The sequence below is a fragment of the Erythrolamprus reginae genome, chromosome 3, assembly GCF_031021105.1.
Source record: "Erythrolamprus reginae isolate rEryReg1 chromosome 3, rEryReg1.hap1, whole genome shotgun sequence".
NCBI lineage: Eukaryota > Metazoa > Chordata > Lepidosauria > Squamata > Dipsadidae > Erythrolamprus > Erythrolamprus reginae.
In genome coordinates, this window is record NC_091952.1 from 170,988,139 (window position 1) to 171,013,359 (window position 25,221).

Consider the following 25,221-nt stretch of genomic DNA (forward strand, 5'->3'; position numbering starts at 1 on the left):
GGTCCCTAAGGTCCAAAAGGTTGGGGACCCCTGCTCTGGTTTAGATTATTCATTGCATTTTACACCCATGTTCTCAATCTCTACACATTATGTGGGAGTTTGGAACTGAATTGATGATGAAGGTATGTTGTACTCTTGAATTATTGATAAACAAATATGTAATAAAAAATATAACTCAGTAAAGTCTAAGATCTGGATGGAAAGTATTTGGCTTAGTATACAAATACTTCAACCCCACCTTCTTCCAGGACGCTTTTCTCTCATTTCAGTCTAGCCTTGCAATTTGGTCTCCATCCAGGATTCCTCTTAGTTTAGTTCATCTTAGTTTAACCAAACCTTGCCAAGTGAGCCTTTATTGCTAGTGTGATCAATAAAAGGGACACACCCCAGATAGAACACTTTTGAGAACCTTTCGACATTCCTTTGCCAGCCGTGATGAGGTCAGAGGTGCGTTTTCCAAAGAATCGTGGAACTCTTTCTTCCCTGCCAGTCACTCCCGCCCATGCTCGGTGCAAGCGGTTAGGCAAACTATCGCCACACCCTGTTGCAGGGGTCCTCAAACTTGTCAACTTTAAGACTTATGGACTTCAACTCCCAGAATTCTCCAGCCAGCACAACATAGCATAGCTGGCTGGAGAATTCTGGGAGTTGAAGTCCACAAGTCTTAAAGTTGACAAGCTTGAAGGCCTCTGCTGGAGGTTTCCTTTTAAAGGGATGGTGAAACCCGATCGCTCTTCCCTGAAACACGGGCTTAAGCAGCACATTCGCGCCTCGCCCCGCCGCGGACTTTCTCCCTTCCCCGCCCCGGGAGGATATTGCCTATGAAGCGGAAGGGAGGAAGCTTGTAGGGAAGCGGCTGGGAGCAATTCTGCTCCGGCCTCCAAGTTGCAAACCGCTTGTAGAGCGCTGGCCGCAGAAGGGCGTCTCCTTTCGGCCTCTTTCCAGGAAAGTTGGTTTAAACAACAGAAAAAAGACTTTCCTCTAGGCAGAAAAAAAATTGCTTTCACCCGCCGTTTGGAATTCAGAACTGCAGGGGAAGCCCAAAAGGCGTTCAACAGCTCGGTTGCCGGGGTGCTTTCTACCCCTGAATTGAAATGAGGAGTGGCTCGGTAGTTTGTAGCAGCAAAGGGGGGTGTGTGACTACAGTATTTGCAGGGCCTCTCCCAGGAAGTTATAAAGGGCAGGACGTGGACCATCTCTGCTTTTGCAAACCTGGATCGTTTCCTGCCCTTCCGCCTTCCCTACCCAAGGGGTTTCAGTTCTCCCAACTCCTTGCAGGGGCGGAGTTCAGTTCAGTTGTTCAATCAAACCAGGCTGGGAACCATCTCCGCCTTGATCATTTTGCTTCTTCCAGGATTTCTTGCAGCTTGCACGGCGTTTCTCCCCGGCCAGACGTCTCCAGTAACTGCCTTTGCAGCCCAGAATACTACCTCCCTCCCCAGGTACAACCATGCTCTCTTTTCTGTCCTGTAGGTGCCACAGGGTGAGATTTGACCTATCCAGATTCCTAAGAGGTCAGTAAGGGGCGAGTACAAGTGCACTAGAGTGCCTTCCGTCCCCTGTCCTATTACTCTCCTATATATCCTATATCTCTTCTTCTATTCTTTCATGATATACTCTATTCCTATATGTATATATGTATATATGTATGTATGTATGTATGTATGTGTATGTATATATATATATGTATATGTATATATATATATATATATATATATATATATATACACTGTATATATTCTGTTACTATATTCTATATATTCTATTCCTATATCTTCTTTTCTATTCTTTCTTAGATATATTTTACTATGAGTATCTCCTCTATAACCTTCATCATGTATTTTACTATGTGTATATTGATATATACTCACTAAAACCCTCATTGTGTATTGGACAAAATAAATAAATAAATAAATAAGCGCCCGATGGGCGGTTTGCTGTAGCTCCTTTGATTGGGAGTTTTTTTTTATTTTTTTATTTTGTTCAATACACAATGAGGGTTTTAGTGAGTATATATATATATACAGTATATATACACACATAGTAAAATACATGATGAAGGTTATAGAGGAGATATTCATAGTAAAATATATCTAAGAAAGAATAGAAAAGAAGATATAGTAATAGAACATATCAATGAAAGAATAGAAGAAGAGATACAGAAATAGAAGAAAATATTGATTGACAGTTTGCTGTGGCTCCCTTGATTGACACGTTGTTGTAGTTGTATGAATGTTTAATATAGGCTGGTGGTAAGAGTCGACTTTAGCACCTTGAAGACACCTGACTAGAAAGGGAGGTGCCTTTCAGTCAGTTGTGGAGCCTAAACCAGCTTTTGCGCTTTGCTGTGTGGTGTGCTGCTGTGGAGTTACCTGTTGTACGGTATAAATGAAAAACTAAATAGAGTTTAATAAACTTACTACTGTATTTCCCTACTCTTATCTTACATATGCTGGCATGGCTGGTTTAGGATTGCTGCTCTTGTTCCTTAATATGGGAGCTAAGTTTTTATTTTTATTTTTTTTTGTAAAACACTGCAGAAAAAAACATTCTACTTTTTTTCACTGTAGGGTAACCGTGTTATCTTTGGAATTTATTTATTTTATTTATTCATTTGTTTTGTCAAGAACGTATTGGTGGTATACAGAAATAGAATAATATTTATAGACATGATACTAGTAAAAGAGAATCTTGAAGGTGGGATTCATAGTCTCCTTATATTTTGTCCACTAGGTTCTGTAGATCATATCCCTTAAAGCAAGTAGAATCATTGTTCAATTAGAACCAAAAAAAATAGTTCCTTAGGTGGGGTGTTTCAGTCGTTATCTAGGTTGGAGATAATAATCTGTGGTTTATTGTACTATATTTGTTCCCCAGGCTCAAAAACATGGACAGCCTTTCTTCAGCAAATACCATCTTTGCTCTCAACCTCTTCAAGAAGCTTAATGCAGATAATCCTGCCAAGAACTTGTTTTTTTCTCCTTTGAGTATATCTTCTGCACTGCGTATGGTCTGGTTGGGTGCCAAAGGTAATACAGAAGCTCAGATGTCCAAGGTATGTCAAGATAAATTTTATCAAAATGAAAAAAAGGAGGTTGGCTAAGAGGTTATCCCCACCCTTTATAGCCAATTATGACAACATCTAATTTATTTATTAAATTTAAATGCATCCCATTTTGCAGTCATGCAACTCTAGGTAACTATCTTGACCTGCTGTAGATTTCAAGTACAGTGGTACCTCTACCTAAGAATGCCTCTACTTACGAACATTTCTTCTCAAGAACCATTTTCTACTTACAAACCCGAGTCTCTGAAACTGTAACCGGAAAAGGCAGGGAGAAGCCTCCGTGGGGCCTCTCTAGGAATCTTCTGGGAGGAAACAGAGCCTCCACCCTCCCTGTGGTTTCCCCAATCACACACATTATTTGCTTTTACATTGATTCCTATGGGAAAAAATGTTTCTTCTTACAAACTTTTCTACTTAAGGACCTGGTCACGGAACAAATTAAGTTCGTAAGTAGAGGTACCACTGTACACCTATCTTAAAACTTCAGAAGGCTTCAATTCTAAGAGGACGCTGGTCATGGAGTTGTCAACTGTCTGATTAGCTTTTGAAAAATGCAGCAAGCACAAGAGATGCCATTGTTATTGGGACTCTTTAACACTGTTCCCAATGCAATTCTCACCCAGATTTAGGATTTTTATTTGCATGAGTGAGAGCGCAGCTACTGTTTGCTTAGAATGCAAACAGCATGGCTAAGAAATAGAATAGGGATTCAGCCACTACACATCTGCAGGTCGAAAGTTCCAAATTACATGGGAGACCATTTGTAAGTTTTTCCAATGTTTGCTATTGTTGCATTACATTTTGAATTGATTTTAAACATAATTTGATTATCCATATATCTCTTGTAGGTGATCTCTGTATCAAAAGATAGAGAGGTTCATCAAAAATTCGAGAAACTGATTTCTGAAATCAACAAACCAGGTGCCAAATATATACTCAGTCTAGCCAACCGGCTGTTTGGAGAAACATCATACGAATTTCTTGCAGTAAGTTACATAAACGTTAAAGAATTGGCTGCAAATAACCATAAATGTTCTGTGTGTATTGCTTATCTCATTGCAATTGCAGTTTGGCTCTAAAAAGAATCTAATGGTCCTATAGCTGTAACTTGATCTATTGAGTTCATAGAAAAATGAGACAAAATCAATTCTTGTTTTTATTACCGCTTTTGTTATTGAGATGTCATTGTTTCTTAAGTCATTTATAGAATCCACTGAGAAATTCTACCATGCAAGTCTGGAGAAACTTAACTTCAAACAAGCTTCAGAAGATTCAAGAAGACATATAAATGCCTGGGTAGAGGAAAAAACCTCTGGTGAGAATAATAATAGATTTAAGTAGTAGCTGCATTAAGTAAGAAGTGCATTATTGTGTGTGCATTGTGAGAAAGACAGACAGAGAGAGAGAGAAGACAGGCAAAACCACAGTAGTTAAATTTTACTAAACGTAATAGTCCGAATAGCAGTCCAAATAATATCCAATTACAAAGTCTTATTACCAGTTGTCTTTGTCATGAACAGTAAAGAAAGATACCAAGATTAATCACAGTTTATATACAACAAAGATCAGAATGACTAAGAAAGCAGAGAGAGCATATCAGATCAGAGAGAACTATGATCTCTAGCTCCCTGTTATATCAACCTGCAATACAATCAACCAATCAGAAATAGAATACAATTAAAGCTATATACGTTAACACAGTTAACGCTACATGCATACATTGTTGGTTTACATATTGCCAACCCAACTGTTTGGACAGAGCCCTGATAGATGGATGAATAGATTAGATGGATAGATATTGTGTTTTTCGGAGTATAAGACATATCTTTTTCCTCCCTAAAAGAGGTTGAAAATTTGAGTGAATCTTATACTGAATGAAGCTTTTTTCTCAGCCCTAACTAGGTGCTAACAATCTTCCGAGGTCTTACCTTGCAGTTTTTTTCATTGTTGCTCCCTCCAAAGAATGTTTTTCCAGCCCTAAGTCTTTGCAGGCTTTTTTCATTGCTATTCTATAAGTTTCTTTCCAGCCTTAACAATGTTTATTTATTTAATTTTATTTATTGGATTTGTATACCGCTCCTCTCCGTGGACTCGGGGCAGCTAACAACAGTTATATAAACAGCATGTTCCCAGCTCTTACTGGCTTTTAGGCTCTTTCATTGCTAGTTTCTTCGAATAAGTTTTTTTTAATCTGTCCCCTAACCAGGGGATAAAATAATGTGCTGAAGCTGACCAGACTAAGGATGCTAGCCAGATGAATACCTGGTAGGCAGATGTTCCCCCTATTTCTCCCCCCAAAAAACTAATCTGTGTCTTATACTCCAAAAATATAGATAGACAGATAAGTCTTTAGAAACAATACATCTTACAACTGGCTTCCTAAGAATATTTATGCAATATTATGCATATAAAGTATCTGTCAATTTAAAATGTTTTTTTTTTAACTCTCAAAAAGGAAAAATTCAAAACCTGCTTGTCCCTGGAATAATTGATTCGCTTACAAAACTGGTTTTGGTGAATGCTATCTATTTCAAGGGAAACTGGGCAGATAAGTTCGACAAAGATAACACACAGGAACAGCCATTCCACATTAACAAGGTACTCATTTATTAACACAGTAAAAAAGACATCCCGAACATTTTAAATTGTGTTATTTTGCATATATTGGAAGCAAGTGTGGAATTAATTTGAAATATTCCTGTAGCACAGAAATTGCTTATTCCTTACGTTTTATTGATCTTCATGGAAATTGATGGGTCATGAAGATCAGTCATCTTGAGTCCTTCAGACTTTATTCTGTAGCAATTCAGGTTTTTCAGTCATTGAAACTTTTTTATGCAGAGATTTCTAATTCAGCCCCTCTTGCCCTAATTCTATGTATTTAACCGCAATAATTAAAGAGTGATTAGTGAATATCCTTGCTGAGTATATGGATCAATTAAGTATTAGCACCTGGAAGTATTTGATGGAGAAGGAACAGGCACAATATGTTTCTATGTTGCTCTCCACAAAGAAGGCTAGTTTTTTATATTATAAACGTCTGTCCATTTGAGAAAACTGCTGTTTAAAACCACAGCGCAGCTCAACTTTCATGAGTGGCAGGCCAGAGGGCAATCACATGCCTTCCTGTTGGCCCACTCCAGCTAGAAGTTGTGTTGTGCAAGTGGTTGCCAACCCACCAGTTGAGCAAGGTCTGCACGGCCCCCAGTTCCCCTCTTCCCCCACCCCAGCCTGGCTGCTAAGCCACTGCTATAGACAAGTATAGTATAGACAAGAAGTAGTGCAATCCTGTGGTGCAGCCAAACTAATCTGGAGCTAAACACTCTTAAAAAAGATGATAGTAGATGTTAGAAGAAGCTTTTGTATTCTACCATCTCTTGCAATATTAGGCAACTCAGTATCTACAGTAGATCCCTTCAAATGTGAAGATTCTCTTATCTCTAGGACTTTGACATGGACACCTAACATTAAAATCATTTTTTAAAGACATAACAAACAAGGTTCTTCCTGTATCAACTCAAAAAGCTCAGATTGCCCAAGGATCTGCTGAGTTCTACAGAGGAATTATTGAGTCATTTATACCTCAGTAACTGTCAGGTTTGGCACAGTAACCGAACAAGACAGGTGCTGACTTCAAGGAATAATTAGGACTGCAGAAATAAGAATTGCAACTAGCCTGCCTTCCGTTGAGGATCTGTATACTCCACGAACGAGAAAGAGGGGTCAAAAAACATCTGCAGATCTCTCACATTCTCGACATAATCTAGTTCAACTTCTTCCATCGGGACACTGCTATGCCAGAGCATTGCATATCAAAACAACTGGACATAAAGATAGGGGGGTTTTTTATGTTTCATCTTTTCTCATTATTCCTACTATCTTCTCCTATTGCATTCTTATGATTTATTAATTATTTGTAACTTATGATTAATGATTGTAACTATGGGTGGATTTTAACTTTCCTCGCTGCTGGTTTACTTCCTCCTGTGGCGCATGCCCAGTTCCCAAAAAATAATAATAATTTCCCCCCCAAAGCCAAAAACAAGATGGCAACGTATATGCAGTGCTGGAAACTTGGCTTCTGCGCATGTGCAGAAGGGGAAAAAAACCCAGAATTATTTTTTTTTTAAAAAAAATAAAAAATAGATGGCATTGCTCATAGCCTGGCACTGACCAAACTGGTCCTGTGTCATTATCGTGATGTCACCAGAGGTTTACTGTTGGTTCTGGCCAACTAGTCTAAACCGGGAGGAACCCACCTGTGATTGTAACTATGGTTTATGACCTATGACTTGCTGTTTATATGGACACTGTAAGGTTATACACTAGAGACAAATTCCTTGTGTGTCCGATCACACTTGGCCAGTAAAGAATTCTATTTTAATTTGATTGAAAAGTTGGAGCAAATGATATAAGCTTTAAGCAGAGGCGGGGGGGGTGTGTGTGTGACTCAAGACTGATTATGTGATAGAATTATTTGTATTTCCTATTTGTTCGAAATATTTCTTCTAAGATACATATTCTTCACTTGTAGAATGAAACTAAAACGGTGCAGATGATGTTCAAGAGGGAAAAATACAACAGGACCTATATATCGGATTATGACACTTCAATTCTTGAGATTCCATATGTTGATAATGAGTTGAGCATGTTCATTCTGCTCCCTCAAAAGATTGAAGATAACACTACTGGATTGGAAAAGGTGAGTATTTCTTTCATGAAACAGAATTTAAGCCCTTGTCTAAATATTGAAGCTTGGCTTTATGCAATTACAATTAGTACTGTTGGGTTGACTTGTATTTTCCCCTATTTTGAAAAGATGCAAAACATATCTCAATTATATGAGCTAATGTATTATACCTCAAACCATTGGATATTCCACTGATGTAGTCAAGGCATTTGATAATGTTATCAATTGTATGCAGTACGACTTCGGATAGTACAAGTGGTTCATTAAGAACTAGTTGCTTGAGACAGATTATTTGAGTATTGTGTCATCTTCTCTAGTTTCCCCAAATAAAGAAGGGCTATATCAAAGGTCTTCAAACTTGGCAACTTTAAGACTTGTGGACTTCAACTCCCAGGATTCTCCAAGAAGCATAGCCAGGGTAGAGAATTCTGGGAGTTGAAGTCCACAAGACTGAAAGTTGCCAAGTTTGGGGGCCCTGGGCTATATGGTCTGAAAGAAACAGAGTCCTGTGGTGTCCACCTCCAAAGTATGATTTGCATGAAATCTGCCTGGATTTTCTCAGAAATATTCTCTCACCCACATCATGTCCTTTCCATAGGAACCAGTTTAATGTTTGTTTATTTATTTTATTTATTTGTCAATCAAGTATAGGATAATAGTTTATATAAACATAACATAGAAAGTAATGATTTTAAAAAAGACAATAGGACAGAGACGGTAGGCACAATGGTGCGCTTATGCACGCCCCTTTAGACCTCTTAGAAAAGGGGAGAGGTCAACTGTAGACAATCTAATAAGGTTGAAGATTTGGGGATTTGGGGAAGAAACAACAGAATTCCAGGCGTTGATCACTCTATTGCTGAAGTCGTATTTTCTGCAGTCTAGTTTGGAGCAGTTTAAATTTAGTTTGAATCTATTACGTGCACATGTGTTGTTGCGGTTGTCTATCTTTTTGACATAAACCAAAATCGTGTTCTGCACATTCGCAGGGTAATTTTATATCTGAATATGACATAGGTAGTTCTTGACTTAATGACCATTCATTAAGTGACATTCAGAATTATGACAGTGCTGAAAAAACCCTCATCCTCATACTTATAACTGTCATATCATCAGACCCTATGTTCATGTGATTGCTGGTTGCAATCTTTTATGCCAAACTTCCATCAAAATACACCAATTCACACTTGGAACAACCACAGATTCTTAACTGTGATGATTCTCTTAACATTCATCATAAAAAATATAAAATTGGGTCCAGCTTGACTTATGACTACAATGACTTATAACAGAAATTCTGATCCCAGTTGTTTTGGTCTAGTAGTGGGTTCTAATCCCATTGCTACTGGTTCATGCTTGCATTCATGAAACTTCTACGCATGCATTGATGTGTCTCGGGTGGGTGGGCAGAGCCTCCCACCACTGCTACTGGTTTGCCGAACCAGGAGCAACCCAACCAGGGGTAGATTCTAACTTTTTTAGAATAGAATAGAATTCTTTATTGCCCAAGTATGATTGGACGCACAAGGAATATGTCCCTGGTGCCTATGCTCTCAGTGTACATAAAAGAAATTATACATTTATCAAGAATCGTGAGATAGAACATTTAATGATTGTCATAGGGATCAAATATTAATAGAAATCTTAAGGATACAAACAATAAGTTACAGTCATAAGTGGGAGAAGATGGGTGATAGGAATGATGAGAAAAGACTAATAGAGTAGTGCAGAGTTAGTAAATAGTTTGACAGTGTCGAGGGGATTATCTTTTTAACAGAGTGAAAGGTAATACACAAAATAATATAGGTGTTCTTTTACTTGGTAAGCTTCAAAATACTTTTACTGCACTCTGACAATGCTCTGTACTTGCTAAGAGTGAGTAGAAGCTTCCTGTCACTTATTAAAGTTATGGCTCTGAGTAAGGTCTGCTCCATTTCTGTCACTTTAAATTATCTTTTCCAAAGTTCTAGAAGGAAATAAAAGAATTTGCAACTGCTTGTAAGATTTCAGGATTTTTCTGACCCTGCATAGTATTTCTTCTGCCAGAGTGAAATTCCCAGGATACGTCATAGTGTCATACCACCAGGAATTCCTTTCTCCTTTAATACTTTTCGTCTCATTTTAGCTGGAGAGAGAAATTACATATGAGAAACTCATGGACTGGATCAAACCCGAGATGATGGACCTAACAGAAGTTGAACTCTCCTTTCCCAAATTTAAACTGGAAGAAAAATACGACCTGAAGCCTGTTTTGAGAAGTATGGGAATGACGGATGCATTCGATGAGAGGAAGGCAGACTTCTCTGGAATGTCAACTAACAAGGATTTAGTCATCTCTGAAGTTGTTCACAAAACATTCATAGAAGTCAACGAAGAAGGCACTGAGGCAGCTGCTGCCACTGCTGCAGTCATGATGATGCGGTGTGCAATGTTTGTGCCACAATTCAAAGTTAACCATCCTTTCCTCTTTTTTATTATGCAGCGATCTACAAAAACTATCCTGTTCTTTGGTAGGTGTTGTTCTCCATAATGGGGTGCATCCTGCCTAGGTTCATAAAATGCCTTAATTTCTCCTTTTATAAGGCACTTTCCCAAGAACTTTCATCACCATGCATTTGATTTTCTTTGTAATTGGGGGTATTCTTTCTACTAGTCATATTCTATTTAAATTCTTTCCTTCCAAGATACAATTTTATTTAATGAGTTCAAGGAAATAATTTTAGTGCAAGGTTCCAGGGCTGTGATTGCAATCCTACACAATTGCTTTGAAATGTATGGGAATTTGGAATGTGGGGGAAAGTTTACTAAGCATGAATCAAGGTTTCACAATATATCTGTATCTGTCCTTCTATCTGATGATACATGTTACTGTACAGTTAATTCAGCTTGCGTTAGGACATTGTGGTTTGTCATTTTTGTGATGCCATGGCTAGCCGTGGATATCTCTGCTGAGCTTATAATAACAAGTGTAAACAGTGCTAGAATGAATACACATAACACATTTTGCTGGTATAAATAAGAACAGAGAAATATGTACCCTGTCTTGGAACTCAAATGTATGGATCATTTAATCAAGCAATTTTATTGTATACGATTCAGATATCTGCAAATGATATGGTTCTTATTTTGATGCAGATATCATGTATTCAGAATTGAAATAAAAGCATTTGATTGTTGCTGTCAAATTTATTATCCACTAGTGTGAGAGAACACAGTATTATTGAGCTCCTATATCACTGAAATTGTACACACTTTGAACCATCATTTAATAACACTTTTGCAATAGATGAGATTACACAATACACAAAGCCAAAACTAATCACTTAACATGCATGAAAATGAGGAATATGTTGATTTATTTATTATAGCATATGTCAATCTAGTTCTAAACAAAAACGGATTTTATCTTGCATAATTGTAAAGTGAGAGCCAATTAAACAAAGATAATGATAGGTGCTCCGTATAAAAGTGTAGATTGCAGAAAAGGGATATTCTAGATTGGGGTTATCCTTGAGTTATATTAGAACAAAATGGTTTAGAGTGTAGACACCTCTTTCAAGCTTAGCAAAAGCTGAAATGGACTGAACTATTTTCACTTCTCTGTAGGATAGTTTTTTAATTTTTAAAAAAATACTGAGGTCATGAGAACCTGAATGAAAATTTTAAAGCTTCAATTGATGTTACAATACTATGGAGCACATTCACTGGCATAAACTGAAGCTCTCTGTCATTTGTTGTCTACAATGAAACATTTTCATTATTCTACAGAAAATTTATTCAAAAGCAATCTTGATTGTGATATCCCTGGCCTCAATTTGAGGGCCACCTCAGCATAAAGGTTGCAATCAAAGGGCCAGTATCCAGGTCACCACAACTAAGTGGGCGTGGCTGGTTTGATACCACTCAACACAGCCTCGTTACACCAGCTAACTTGTTAGTTAGGGCCCAATGTTTAAATTTATCAAGATCCATCTGGATCTTGAGCCTCTCATCTAGGGGCTTGACTATTTCACCGGCTTAGTGTCATCTGCAAATTTGATAATATCCCATTCTATTCCCTCATCTAAAAAATTTATGAACGCATTGAAGAGTACTCTGCCTAAAATAGACTACTTATGGTACTTCCCCCCCATGTGGACGTAGTACCATTATGGACTACCGTTCAGTGGTACCTCTAATTATGAACTTAATTCATTCCGTGAGCAGGTTCTTAAGTAGAAAAGTTTGTGAGAAGCAGCAATTTTTCCCATAGGAATCAATGTAAAAGCAAATAATGCATGCGATTGGGGGAACCACAGGGAGGATGGGGGCCTTGTTTTCTCCTAGGGAAATTCCTAAAGGCCCCATGGAGGCTTCTCACTGCCTTTTCTAGTTACAGTTACAGTTTCAGAGCATCTGGTTTGTAAGTGGAAAATGGTTCTTGAGAAGAGGCAAAAAAAATCTTGAACATCCAGTTCTTATCTAGAAAAGTTCGTAAGTAGAGGTGTTCTTAGGTAGAGGTACCACTGTACTTGTCGAGTGCGTTTTGTCAACCTGTTACAAATCCATCTGATGGTGATGTTATCGATCCCACTTTTTTCTAGTTTACCAAGAAGTAGGGTTTGGTCTACCTTGTGGAAGTCCTTGGTAAGTATACTGCATCCACAGCATTTTGCTGCTCTACTAATGTAGTCACTGTCAAATAATGAAATAGGATTTATTTGACTTGATCCATTTTTAACAAACCTGTACTGACTTACTTCTAGTTATCACTTTACTCGTTTCTGCTTTTTAATTATGTATGTTTATTTATTTATTTTGTCCAATACATAGTAAAGTATATCTTAAAAAGAATAGAAAAGAAGATATAGTAATAGAACATATCAATGAAAGAATAGAAGAAGAGATATAGGAATAGAAGAAAGGTATAGGAGATATAGGAGAGTAATAGGACGGGACAGAAGGCACTCTAGTGCACTTGTACTTGCCCCTTACTGACCTCTTAGGAATGACCTCTTAGGAATCTGGATAGGTCAACCGTAGATAATATTCCCAGGTATTGGTGTTAGGGTGATTTCCTGGATCAGTTTTTTCCCTCTTGTTTGAACATGGTAGTTTTCCAAATGCTCCAGGATTTTTCAAAGATATGGTACAGTGATTCTGAGATGACTACTACCAGGTCCTTTACAACTCTGAGGTGTGATCTGTCAGGTCCCAGTGGTTTATATTCATCAAGATATGACAGATGTTCCCTTACCATTTTGTTTTTGTTATTTTAGCGTTTATTTCTAGGTTTTTTCCCCAGTTGTTTTTGGTAGGTGGCGCTATAGTTTCTTTTTGCTTGAAGATGGATGCAAAGAAAGAGTTAAGGAACTTTATCTCTGCTGCCTGTTACTTCCTTTGCGGTTTTCTCTTTAGGGAACTGTTTGCTTGATTTTTGCCCCCTTGTTATTTATATGTTGCAAGAAACTTCTTTATTATTATTAGCTTTGACTTTTGTTGCAAGTCTTTACTCATTCTGAGCTTTTGTTTCCCTAACTTCCTGACAAGACTAAATATATCGGAGCCTTTAAGAGCAAGTTCTCTTCTGCAGAACTTGTTCTTCACTCCCATTTGGCTTCTGATGCTCCTGACTCTTTCAGTTTCCTTCTTTCCACTTCCACTTTCCCCCCTTTCCCCCTGCCTCCTCTCCTCCCCTCCCCTCCTCTTTTCTTACCACCCCACTCCTTCCTCTCCTTTCCTTCTTTCAAGGAGCTTGTGCAGCTGGAGTGGGTGAGCTAAGTGTGTGTTTTAGAGGTTCCATCCGGATGTGGGCAAATTGAGAGCAGCACCACCCTTCCTCCTACTCTGGCTCCTCTCACACCTTCTAACTTTCCAAGCCTGCCTGGTTCAGATCTCTTCCCCTACCAGCCGGTGAAAGTCAGAGTACCAGGGCGCTACCGCCTCACCAGCTCCAGAGTCCCCACACCCCCAGTACTCCCTTCCCTACAACGTCAAGACCTGTGTGGCTGTGGCTCTCTGCACATCCAATCCACCTTCAGCATCGGCACTGGTCTTCTCTCGGCAGGTAAGGGTGCGTCCAGTGATGGGATTCCCTTTGTTTTACTGCTGGTTCTGTGGGCGTGGCAAGTCAGCTTCCCATTTTTAAAAAAATTTTAAACATATTTTGAAGAAAATACACACACACACACACATGGAGTAGATAAATTGCCAAGCAAGTAGCGAGGTATGTACAGGCATACTTTGGCCCTCTGGGTGATACAAATGGGGACCCCAGCCCACAGATAATTGGTAGAGCATATAGATCAGTCATTAAATCACCATTCTCCGTCTTCTTTAATATTGGAAATCCACTCTTCTCAGGGAACCCTTTCTGCAAATTCAGAGAGCCTATCCAAACAGTGAACACGAACAGGAAAAGGTATCACGGGAGCTTATTTAAATAATTGGAAAATACAGTACAATGCGTTTGTGTGGAAACAGGATTCATTCTAGATTCTAAGGTACTACTAGGGATAATGCAAGAAGTGAACAGCAATTTCCCACCTCCTACCTATTCCTTTGTTAGTAGAATTTGTTTCTAGTAAAATAAATAATAAAAGAAGCTTACTTATGTACTTATTCTACAATTATGCAATTTTTTTAAAAAAGTTGTGGGAAATATGGGACGTAACATTTGGATATCTTATGATCAAACTGTTTTCTGTATGCTTTTCTTTCTAGAGCTGTGAGGACAAACCTTTTTTTCCTCAGGTGCCGAAAGTGCAAGTACATGTGCTATTGTAAGAAACGTATAGGGCCTAGATATAAAATCACTCTTCTAACGTACTGAACTTCCGAACCTTGGTTTGAGTAATAGCAGGCCTTGCCAGGAAAGGATTGCAAAACAGGAGGAAACATGACTATGTTTGAATATAAAATTCTTAGGAACGATGTCCATGATGAAATATGGTGGAGTAACAGAAAAACATCATATATGGATGGACAGATAGAAGGGGTGTAAACAAGACGCAAGAAACCTATATAAGATGATCCTTGTAGTTGGGTACTTTACCTTTAAAGGCACACGGGTACCCTTCCTGTGACCTCTCCAGGTCCCTTTATGATCATGTCGGTCACATGTGTTCTATGTTTTCTAAATCTTTCTATATTTTCTGTATTATGTTGTTAATAAAGACTTTTGCTTTTATTCTCTTGGTCTGGGGAATTTTTCTAACAGGTATCATGGAAGTGCCCACATCCATAATTCGATGCCTAAGAGTGTGAAAATGGTTTCCCTCACCCACCGGAGGCCCTCTGGAAGCCAGAAACAGCCTGTATCCCATCTTCTGGTGGACCTAGTAGGCCCGTTTTTTGCCCTCTTCAGGCTCCAGAGGCTTCACTAGAGCATAGGGAGGGCAAAAACATCTTCCCAATCCCCCCGGAGGCCCTCCAAAAGCCAAAAACGCCCTCCCAGAGTTTCTGTGCAAGCCAAAAATCAGCTGGCCAGCATGCACATGCACGTTGGAACTGAGCTAGGGCAACAGCTTGCGTGCCGGCAGATGTGGTTCTGCATGCCACCTGTGTGGCACGCTTATGGTTCACCATCACTGTTCTAGACAAAACATCTGTCCCACAGGGAATCTGCTCTTCTGACATTGGCCAGGCAGGTGAGCAGCCTCCTGGCCAGAGGGAAGAGTGTTATACCAGCCAGCATGACCATGCAGCCTCCCGGTCAAGGCAGAGAACGTTCTCCTAGCCAGCACAGCTGTGCAGCTTCCCAGCTGGGGAGATGTGTGTGCTTCCAGACAGAGCAGCCATGTGGCTTCCCAGGCAGGAGAGAGAGTCTCCTCCCAGTCAGCACAGCCATGCAGCTTCCTGGCCAGACAAGTGAGCATCTTTCTGGCCAACCTTGCCATGCAGCTTCCAGGGGGAGAGAACATTCTCTCAGCCAGTGCAATTATGTGGCTTCCTGGACAGGGGGTAAGCGTCCTCGAGATAAGGCAGACAAAGCAGGCAAGCATGGTGGGACTGGGTGGAAGGGAATAGGGAAGGAAGGTAAGTTGGCCTGGCCATAGTGACCTCCAAGAAGGTTGAGGGGAAGGGAGCCAAGCATGGCTAACCCATGGGAAAAGTAGCTGGGGAAAAGCAAAAGAAGACTCGCCAGGCAGAGATCAGCTAGGTGGCATGGTCAAGGCTAGTGGGGGAACCAGAGAGGAGCAGCAGCTATGCTATGGATGTGACTCTAGGCAGGTGAGGCCAGAAAAGGGCCTAGTAGGAGGGGCCAGCCAGTGGTGGCATTTGCCAGTTTGCTCATAAACATTACTACCAGTTTGGAAGAACCAGTCCAAACCAGCTGAATACCATCTCTGGGTGGGTCTCGTGGCTGTCACTTGTTGTCATTTAAAGCTTGTGCTTGCTTACCTGGCTTCATTGCTTGGTATTGGTACTATAATTTAAAAGATGCCTCAGAAATAATCAACCTTCCTTCCTTCCTTCCCACCTTCCGTCCTTCTTGTTTTCAAGCTTTCACTATGGAAAAACTGGCTAATGCAAACTCGCAGTTTGCTCTGGATCTTTTCCAAAAGTTGAGCGAAGCCCACCCAACCAGCAACATTTTCTTTTCTCCGTTCAGTCTATCTTCTGCCCTGGCCATGGTCGTCTTAGGGGCCCAGGGTAACACAGCTTCGGAACTCTTGAAGGTCAGCAGATATTTTTTCTGACTTGTTTGTATGGCTGCTATGAGGAATTGTGGTTCTTTTTATTAAGATTATTAAGATTAAGATTTATTAGATTTGTATGCCACCCCTCTACGAAGACTCAGGGCGGCTCACAACAACAACAATACAATACAGAGTACAAATCCAATACTGTATTAGATAAAAAAATTAAATTTAAAACCCGTAGATATTAAAAATAATCGTTACTGCACAATCACACCATTCTCATGTATTACAGTCAGGAAAAAAGGTGGTGGTGGGGGAAGAGATAGTTATTCCCCCCCATGCCTGGTGACATAGATAGGTCTTCAACATCTTGGGGAAGGCGGGAAGAGTAGGGGCAATTCTAATCTCCGGTGGGAGTTGATTCCAGAGGGCCAGGGCTGTCACAGAGAAGGCTCTTCCCCTGGATCCCACCAAAGGGCATTGTTTAGTCGACGGGACCCAGAGAAGGCCAACTCTCTGGGACCTGATTGGCTGCTGGGATTCGTGCAACAGAAGGCGGTCCTGCAGGTATTCTGGCCCAATGACATGTAGGGCTTTATAGGTCATTACCAACACTTTGAATTGTGCCCGGAAACTGATCAGCAACCAGTGCAGGCCTGGTTGTAAGGAGATTTATATTTTAAGTGCTGTAAGACTGCTTCTAGTATGATAAAGTTGCATTTTGGTTTAAGAGAAAGAGAGAGAGAGAGTCGAAACAGATTCTGTAACTGATATCCTAAGGTAATTTTGAATATTTATTACTACCTCAAGACAGAATATATAGTAAACATATTCAGACTTTGGTAAATCCCCAATTTTTCCATGTGTATGTATAACTCAATGTATTAATCTTAGATACTATATGCACCTCTTTTAAGATAAAACCTAAGTTTGCCAAGAGTAGTTCATCGTAGTTTGTTTATGTATTCTTTTTACCTGTGAGTCTGTAGATTTCTGAAATGTCTCCATTGTTCTTGAACAAAATTATTTTAGCCCTAACCCTAATTTCACTGTTCTTATTGGTACTAAATTAGGACTTATCTTTTCCATGCAGACACTTCATTTTGATGGTGTTGAAGACCTTCATTCAGTATTTCATACACTCAATACTAAAATTAACCGGAGCAATGCACCCTATATTCTGAAACTTGCTAATAGGTTGTATGGAGAAAAAACTTTCAACTTTTTGTCTGTAAGTAGATTGATAAATAAACAAACATCAATATAGACAATCAGAATGGCTTTACAGGTTCAAGTTTTATTAGACTACGAGATTCAGCAATACAGTTATTCTTTGCTTGAACTGAATCTTTAATCTCTTTTAATTAGGTCTGCTGTGGTCAGCCAAGCTCAAAAACAATACAGTGAGATCCAATCACATCCAGTCATTCATTTTCATATACCTAATGGACAGAATCTTGCCAAATGAAAGTTATAGCCTACTATACAGGGATGGGTTCTGACCTACCTTGCTGCCTATTATCTTCCTCCTTTGCCGTGTGGGCATGCGAGCATGTCAGTGCTGAAAATTTGACTTCTGTGCATGCACAGAAGCAAAACACAGCTTCTGAGTGTGTGCAGAAGTGAAAAACAAGATGGCACCATCTATGGCGCTACTGAAAGAACTGGTTCAGGCGTGTGGCCTGCCAGCCATCACTGCCAGTTCGGTGAGTGGCGGAAATTCCAAACCAGCTACTATATCCTGAGATATTCCAGGATGTTGCTAATCTCCCTAGCACCACTTATTTTTTGAAGTTCTCATTCCCCTCTTCTTAACTTCTCTCTTTTCTTTTTTCCTTCTCTTTTCTTTTGCCTTTGTACTTCCCACGTCTATCTCTTTTCTTTTCTCTTCTTTTTACGAATTAATTCTATAGGTCTTCCTTCCACTCTTCCCAATCTCTTCCTCCCATTTCTTCCTCCTTTTGTAATTTGTCTCCTCCAATGCTAATATCCACAATCTATTCTCTTTTTTATCACCGTATACCCCAGTGTAATCATAGATTTCAATATAGTCATGTCCATCTATTTTGGATGTCTTCTTTTCTTTTATCACTATGGATCTCAGCATCTTCCTCCATCTGCTTTTCTCCTTTTTTTCTTTTTGTACTTCATTTTTCCACTGTCATTTCTTATCATCTTATTTTCAAAGTTTTTATTATAATCTAGTTTTCTCTCTTTCTTTTCCAGCTTCAACTCCAAGTCCCCCAAAATGTCTCTTTAAAGAATGTTGCAAACTCCTCAAAGTCTTTTACCTCCATGTTTTCAATATTCTCAAAGTCATAATTCCCAAGTCTTAACAATCAAATCCAGCTGTTAATAAATGTTGTTCCACAGCCATTTTTTAAAAGTATTTTCTTTTGAATAAATAAATCAACATTTAATATTTAGCTGTTTGTGTTCTGATTGGAATCCAAGTCATCTAATCTTGTTTTAAAGTTCCTTGCAGATTCAACTCAATCCAAACAAGTAAGTACAGTGTCTCTTAACGTAATAACAAATCATTCACTGTTTAGCTTTTTCAAGCTGTCCCAGATAGTTTTCCTATTCAAAGTCAACAGGTGTAAGAAAATCCATAGAAATATTTCTCAATGATGATAATTTCTCCAACCAGTAAATGGCAGTCTTCATTAATCCCCCAAGTCTATATTCCTTTTCATCAGTATTCTTCTATAGCACAATCAGTTCAAATTTTACTAGCATTATTCCTATAATCTTATAATTAATTGTTTAATTGTAAATCTCCACCAAACTTATTATTGCACAGTTCAAAAATTCTCATCAGTTACCAATTTTTTAAATTTGTTTACTCTATGATCTTCTTGTTGGCCGCTTAATCTATTTGCAGTCCTTTTATGTCCTTTTGTATTTAAAAAAAAAATCCCAAGGCTTTCCATCAGCAATGTGACTTACCACCTTTTTTCCGTACTCTCTCTCCAGTACAAATCTTTGACCCTCTTCCCCAGATGATGTCCAATCTTCAATCAAGCAAACTGTGGCTTTGCAGGCTCCCTGGAGTGGTGCCAACCCCCCCCCCCCGGTGTGCCTATAGGCACCTCTCTTCTTCACCACCCTGCCATGGCAGTTCTGACCCGGTTCTCAAAGAACCGGGTCCCCAGGCAAAGTGGATTTTGGGGTGCCCCTGTGGAGCGCAGGGAAATCCGTGTTACCACAGCATTTGGCCACATCTACTCCCTTTACAGGTTCATTCCCTTTTCACTCTTTTATCCACATCTTTCCTGTTAGATGTAGAAGTATTGAAGCTAACATTATTAGATAGATCCAACTTTTCCAATTAGATTGAAATTACATTAAACATACAAATTCTATGTATAATTTGCATCTCTTTTCAGAAGAATACACTTTCTTCAAAGACTATTCTATTCAGGCCACATTTCATTCGAAACATATGATGCTTAATCTTTTATCATGGTTAAAGTACTGGAGAAGAGCAGGGAGGCCTAGATTTAAGATATCACTTGGAGTAGTCACTTTTTCTCTTTCGGCTAATTGTGTTTTTCAGTCTAAACATGGTTATCATGACAGTGAATTTGAAAATTTCAACACAGACTATGTCAGCCTTTTAGATAGCGACATATTTTCATTATGCTATTATGCATAATTGCTTAAATGCAATTAGAAAATTCTAGGCCATGAATAGTAAAGGCAAATGCTGCCAAGAAAAAATAGGGAGAGTAATTGGATCTCTAATTGATTGGAGAGGATAATTCTTATTATTTATTAAATGTAAAGGCTTTTCCTCCTGCTATCCACAGTAATTATATTTATTTCATAATTTATAAATATTATGTCTTATTTTGCTAGAATTTCTTGACTAGGACCCAGGATTTGTATGGAGCTGAATTGTCCACAGTGGATTTCTCAAATGCTCCAGACAAGGCAGAAAAGGAAATTAACCAATGGGTTAAAAAACAGACTGAAGGTGAGGATTTTTTTTTTTAAAAAATAGCAACTATAGTTTTATCTTGTCTTGGGTCTACTTGCCACAATCATACCATAAAAGAATTGATAAAAGACAAAGCAAAATAATAATTTGGAGGAGTTAATTTTACACAATGGATTCTTTTTGTATACTGTTTAATAAGGGATCCAGTTAGCAGTATGTACTTTGAGAATAATTGCAGAGCAGAAATGTATATTTAAGAAAATTAAAATAGAAATGTCCATTTTCTATTAGTTTCATTGATCTGGTAATATTATTTCAGCCTCTTTGAACAGCTAATTAACGGTGAAATTTCTCTGTCAAGGTAAAATTCCTGAGTTGTTATCTGAAGGGTCCATCAATGCAATGACTAAATTGGTTTTGGTGAATGCTGTCTACTTTAAAGGCAACTGGGAGGAGCCATTTGAAGAAAATTATACTAAAGACAGGCCTTTTAGATTAAATAAGGTAAATGATTATTTTCCGTGGTCTCCTGTAATAACAGCTTGTTGTTTAGGTAGGTGTAGCAACAGCTACTCTCAGGAAGCATCAGGAAGCTTGTATGATAGGTCTGAACACATCCTAACTTATCTGTAATCATGTTTTTGAAGCCTTATATCAGTTCCTTTGAACCTAATCACTAGTTACAAATCTCAACTTTCCCGTAAGTTAAACCTAATTCCGTTCTGAAATATTTTACTGAATTTAGTGAGTCATTTGTCTATTTGCTCTAATACATTAAGAAAAACACAATAAAGCAGGGCTTTTTAAAAAATTCAATAGGTAGGGTTTTTTCCCCTTGGTTTACTGTAATTTTTAAATTGGTTTAGATATGACTTTAGCAATCGAGTTGTTGAAGCATGGAACTCATTACCAGACTCCGTGGTGTCAACCCCCAACATTTTTCCCTTAGACTTTCCACCGTTGACCTCTCCAGATTCCTTAGAGGTCAGTAAGGGGCGAGCATAAGTGCACTAGTGTGCCTTCCATCCCCTGTCCAATTGTCTCTCCTATATTTTATATATCTTTTCTCCCATCCATATATCCTTCCTCTACTCTTCATTGATGTATTCTATTCTCATATCTCTTCTTCTATCCCTTCCCTGAAATTTACTACTACACGTTTTTATTCTCCTTAATTTTCAATTTGTATTGGACAAAATAAATAAATAAAATAAATAAATAAATAAAATAATATTCTGTTTATCCTTAATCTGGAAATGAATTTCATTTAGCTTAATAGTTTTGTATAAATCAAAGAGCATGTTATATTAATATAGTTTTGCAAAGATTCACTTCCCAGAACTACGGTAGTTCTATCAACTTCAGCATATACAGACACAGAAGCTTTATTTCTTTATTGTTTGATAAGTTCCTCAGTGTAATATTCTTACAATAATCCAGACAGAAAAGAAGAATGTGAAGATGATGTTTACGGAAAGGGAACTCCCTTTTCGTTATATACCTGAATGCGAGTGTTCTGTGCTGGAACTGCCATACAATGGAAAGGAGCTTAGCATGCTAATCCTTTTGCCTGATAGCATTGAGGATAATTCCACAGGCCTGGAACAGGTGATTCTGCTGTTTTCTTGCTATTGCTGTAAAATCATTGTCCTAAATAAAATTATTCTAAATATCATGTGAATACAGTAAAGGACAAATTTGTGATTTATGGGAGGCATTGAGTGGTTCCAGAAGAGAGTCTGCCTTATTCTGGGAATCACCAGAAAATCTGTAAAACTTTTTTGTATTTTTGTACCAGACACTAATCATCTTGTCTGAATGAATTGAAAACAGATTAGATCTGAATTAGATTTAAATGATATCTTAGATCAATGTTTCCCAACCTTGACAACTTGAAGATATTTGGACTTCAACTCCCAGAAGTCCCCAGCCAGCATTCACTGGCTGGGGAATTCTGGGAGCTGAAGTCCAAATATCTTCAAGTTACCAAGGTTGGGAAACACTGTCTTAGATTGTAAACAGTAAGGTATTTATAATATAAGTGCTTTTTATGTTATGTTTGGACAGGACAACCATAGTTTTGCTTAAAAATACCTTTGTAAAAATCTGTGTTTACTTCTAGTTATGTTTATATTATACACTCCGCATTTTTCCCCATCTAAACATCTGATAAAGCTGCAAATGGGACAGAAACCTCTTGCACTCAGTTAGAGAAAGACAATGTCTGGGGTAGAGGAATGTGCTCTCTGGCTCTGCAAATCTATTCATACTGAAGTCAGTGATGTCCTGTTTTTCAGCGACACATTGCTCTATGCTGAAATGGAAATAATGTGGCCCAGTGATGCAAATAATTACTTTGTCTTTCTTTGCCATTTTAGCTGGAGCAGCAGCTTAGCTTAGAAAAACTGCAAGAATGGACCCAGCCCAAAAATATGAATTCTGATGAGGTCTCTGTACATCTACCTAAATTTCAGCTAGAAGAACACTATGATCTTAAATCTTACTTTGAAGCATTGGGGGTAGTAGATGTGTTTGACAGTGGCAAGGCTAATTTGTCTGGAACGTCAGGATCTCCAGATCTCCATGTGTCTAAAATTGTTCACAAGTCATTTCTCGAAGTAAATGAAGTGGGCACTGAAGCAGCAGCAGCAAGTGCTGTTGAAGAGGCAGACTATTGTTCACCCATGGATTTTAATGCTGACCATCCTTTCCTATTTTTTATCCGTCATAATCCAACCAACACAATACTTTTCTTTGGTAGATTTGCTTCTCCATAAAGAGTATTGTAAGTCATAAAACCAACTTCCAGCATCCTAGCAAATACATATTTCTCTGCCTGCTCGGGGGAATTGCCATGAGCAAGTTGGGTTCCTCCAGATGTTTTCCATCTTTGATTTTCTTGAAGTCCTGTGTAAGAAAAAGTAGGGGCTATAGATACGTTAATTAGAGGGATTCTGTACCATATTTTTTGACAATAGAAAACTCTTGTTTGCAATAACAGACCTGTCCTGGTAGCTCTGAAAAGTGATGCAATACAAGAAATATTTTAGACAAACATGTTTATTTTAAAAAAAACTGGGGAAAAGGGGTGTTAGAAATAAATAAGGAGATAAATATCAATTAAGGATAAAATGTCAAAAGGCCCTGAAGGATAACAAGGAGAAACTGAAGTAAAAGTATTGGAGATAAACAACTCTAAATATGGACAAAAGGAAGGAGCGTAAACAAGACATTAAGAAACGTATAAAAGATGATCCCTGTATTTGAGTAATTCACTCCCAGAGGACATTGGGTACCATCCCAAGACCACTTCGGGTCCCTGTATGCATAGCAGTCTGTTGTTTCCTATATTTTCTGTATTTTGTTGTTAATAAAGAATTTTTCTTTTATTCTGTTGGTCTCTGGGAAATTTTTCTAACATCCTGAATCTATTAGTGGATTTTGTGTGACACTTTGTTTTAAAGCAGGGCTGTCAAACTTGTGGCCCCCAGGCAGGATGAGTCATGTGCTGGCCATGTCCATGCCTGGTCTAGCGAGGGGAGGGGAAGTCATGATACGTCACATGACAATGCCCTGATGATGCGAATTTGACACTCCTGCTCTAAAGGGTAGCCGTCTCTAATTTAGGACATTCACCTGTGTTTCATTGCAGTTCCTTTAATACCCAGCTAGCTAGGAATTCTGGGGATTGTAATTTCAGCTGTTTGGAAGCCATCAAGCAAGGGGCAGCTACTGTGCATTGTATTTGTAAAATGAGTAACACGTGAATTACTGGAATAAAGTTGGCTTTTATTCAATATAATGTAAGTGTCTTTGGTCCCATGTTCTTGAAAATCATTGATAACATAGAATCCAGAAAGTGACTGTTCTGCCCCAGCTACGGACCAGAGAACATGTAGCACACACATAGTTTGTTCAAATCTTTATTTAGTGTTCACACACAAATAAATCTTAAATCAGTCTTTTTTTGAAAAAACCAACTGTTAATTATACAGCATTATTTGTTTGTTTGTTTGTTTATCAGATTTGTATGCCGCCCCTCTCCATAGACTCGGGGCGGCTAACAACAATAATAAAACAATATAAACAAATCCAATATTTAAATTAAATTTAAAAATCCTAATTTGAGAAACCAATCATACGTACAGACATACCAAGCATAAATTTTATAAGCCTAGGGGGAAGGGAATATCTCAATTCCCCCATGCCTGACGATAGAGGTGGGTTTTAAGGAGCTTACGAAAGGCAAGGAGGGTGGGGGCAACTCTGATCTCTGGGGGGAGTTGGTTCCAGAGGGTTGGGGCTGTCACAGAGAAGGCTCTTCCCCTGGGTCCCGCCAGATGGCATTGTTTAGTCGACGGGACCCGGAGAAGGCCAACTCTGTGGGACCTAACTGGTCACTGGGATTCGTGCGGCAGAAAGCAGTCCCGGAGATATTCTGGTCTGATGCCATGAAGGGCTTTATAGGTCATAACTAACACTTTGAATTGTGACCGGAAACTGATCGGCAACCAATGCAGACTGCGGATGGCCATATTTAGGAAAGCCCATGATAGCTCTCGCAGCTGCATTCTGCACGGTCTGAAGTTTCTGAACACTTTTCAAAGGTAGCCCCAAGTAGAGAGCATTAGAGTAGTCGAGCCTCGAGATGATGAGGGCATAAATGACTGTGAGCAGTGACTCCCGGTCCAGATAGGGCCGCAACTGGTGCACCAGGCGAACCTGGGCAAAAGCCCCCTCACCACAGCTGAAAGATCTATCTCTAATGTGAGTTGTGGATCGAGGAGGACGCACAAGTTGCGGACCTTCTCTGAGGCTCCAATGGCCTAACAGACTGCATTGGCTGCCAATTGGTTTCTGGACACAATTCAAAGTGTTGGTAATGACCTATAAACCC

At 38.9% G+C, this 25,221-nt stretch overlaps 2 protein-coding genes across 2 annotated transcripts; both read left to right on the forward strand.

The window, feature by feature from the left end:
* Window positions 1–684: 684 nt before the first annotated feature.
* On the forward strand, window positions 685–10,942 carry LOC139164719 (serpin B6-like). Its single transcript, XM_070747164.1, has 7 exons — window positions 685–1,442; window positions 2,878–3,055; window positions 3,916–4,053; window positions 4,265–4,382; window positions 5,523–5,665; window positions 7,602–7,769; window positions 9,883–10,942. Exons 2-7 carry the CDS (start codon window positions 2,888–2,890, stop codon window positions 10,285–10,287), a joined length of 1,140 nt encoding a protein of 379 aa, XP_070603265.1. The 5' UTR covers window positions 685–1,442; window positions 2,878–2,887; the 3' UTR covers window positions 10,288–10,942.
* Window positions 10,943–13,111: 2,169 nt separating this feature from the next.
* On the forward strand, window positions 13,112–23,713 carry LOC139164704 (leukocyte elastase inhibitor-like). Its single transcript, XM_070747153.1, has 7 exons — window positions 13,112–13,803; window positions 16,242–16,417; window positions 17,475–17,612; window positions 20,243–20,360; window positions 20,686–20,828; window positions 21,765–21,932; window positions 22,703–23,713. Exons 2-7 carry the CDS (start codon window positions 16,250–16,252, stop codon window positions 23,099–23,101), a joined length of 1,134 nt encoding a protein of 377 aa, XP_070603254.1. The 5' UTR covers window positions 13,112–13,803; window positions 16,242–16,249; the 3' UTR covers window positions 23,102–23,713.
* The last annotated feature ends 1,508 nt before the right edge of the window (window positions 23,714–25,221 follow it).

Excerpts from the sequence above, each read along its gene's own strand:
- LOC139164719 (XM_070747164.1), top strand. The coding sequence starts at position 2,888 with ATGGACAGCCTTTCTTCAGCAAATACCATCTTTGCTCTCAACCTCTTC. Across the intron at positions 4,054-4,264 it reads CATCATACGAATTTCTTGCA|TCATTTATAGAATCCACTGA; the intron begins GTAAGTTACATA and ends TTGTTTCTTAAG. Across the intron at positions 4,383-5,522 it reads GGTAGAGGAAAAAACCTCTG|GAAAAATTCAAAACCTGCTT; the intron begins GTGAGAATAATA and ends ACTCTCAAAAAG.
- LOC139164704 (XM_070747153.1), top strand. The coding sequence starts at position 16,250 with ATGGAAAAACTGGCTAATGCAAACTCGCAGTTTGCTCTGGATCTTTTC. Across the intron at positions 17,613-20,242 it reads AAACTTTCAACTTTTTGTCT|AATTTCTTGACTAGGACCCA; the intron begins GTAAGTAGATTG and ends TTATTTTGCTAG. Across the intron at positions 20,361-20,685 it reads GGTTAAAAAACAGACTGAAG|GTAAAATTCCTGAGTTGTTA; the intron begins GTGAGGATTTTT and ends TTCTCTGTCAAG.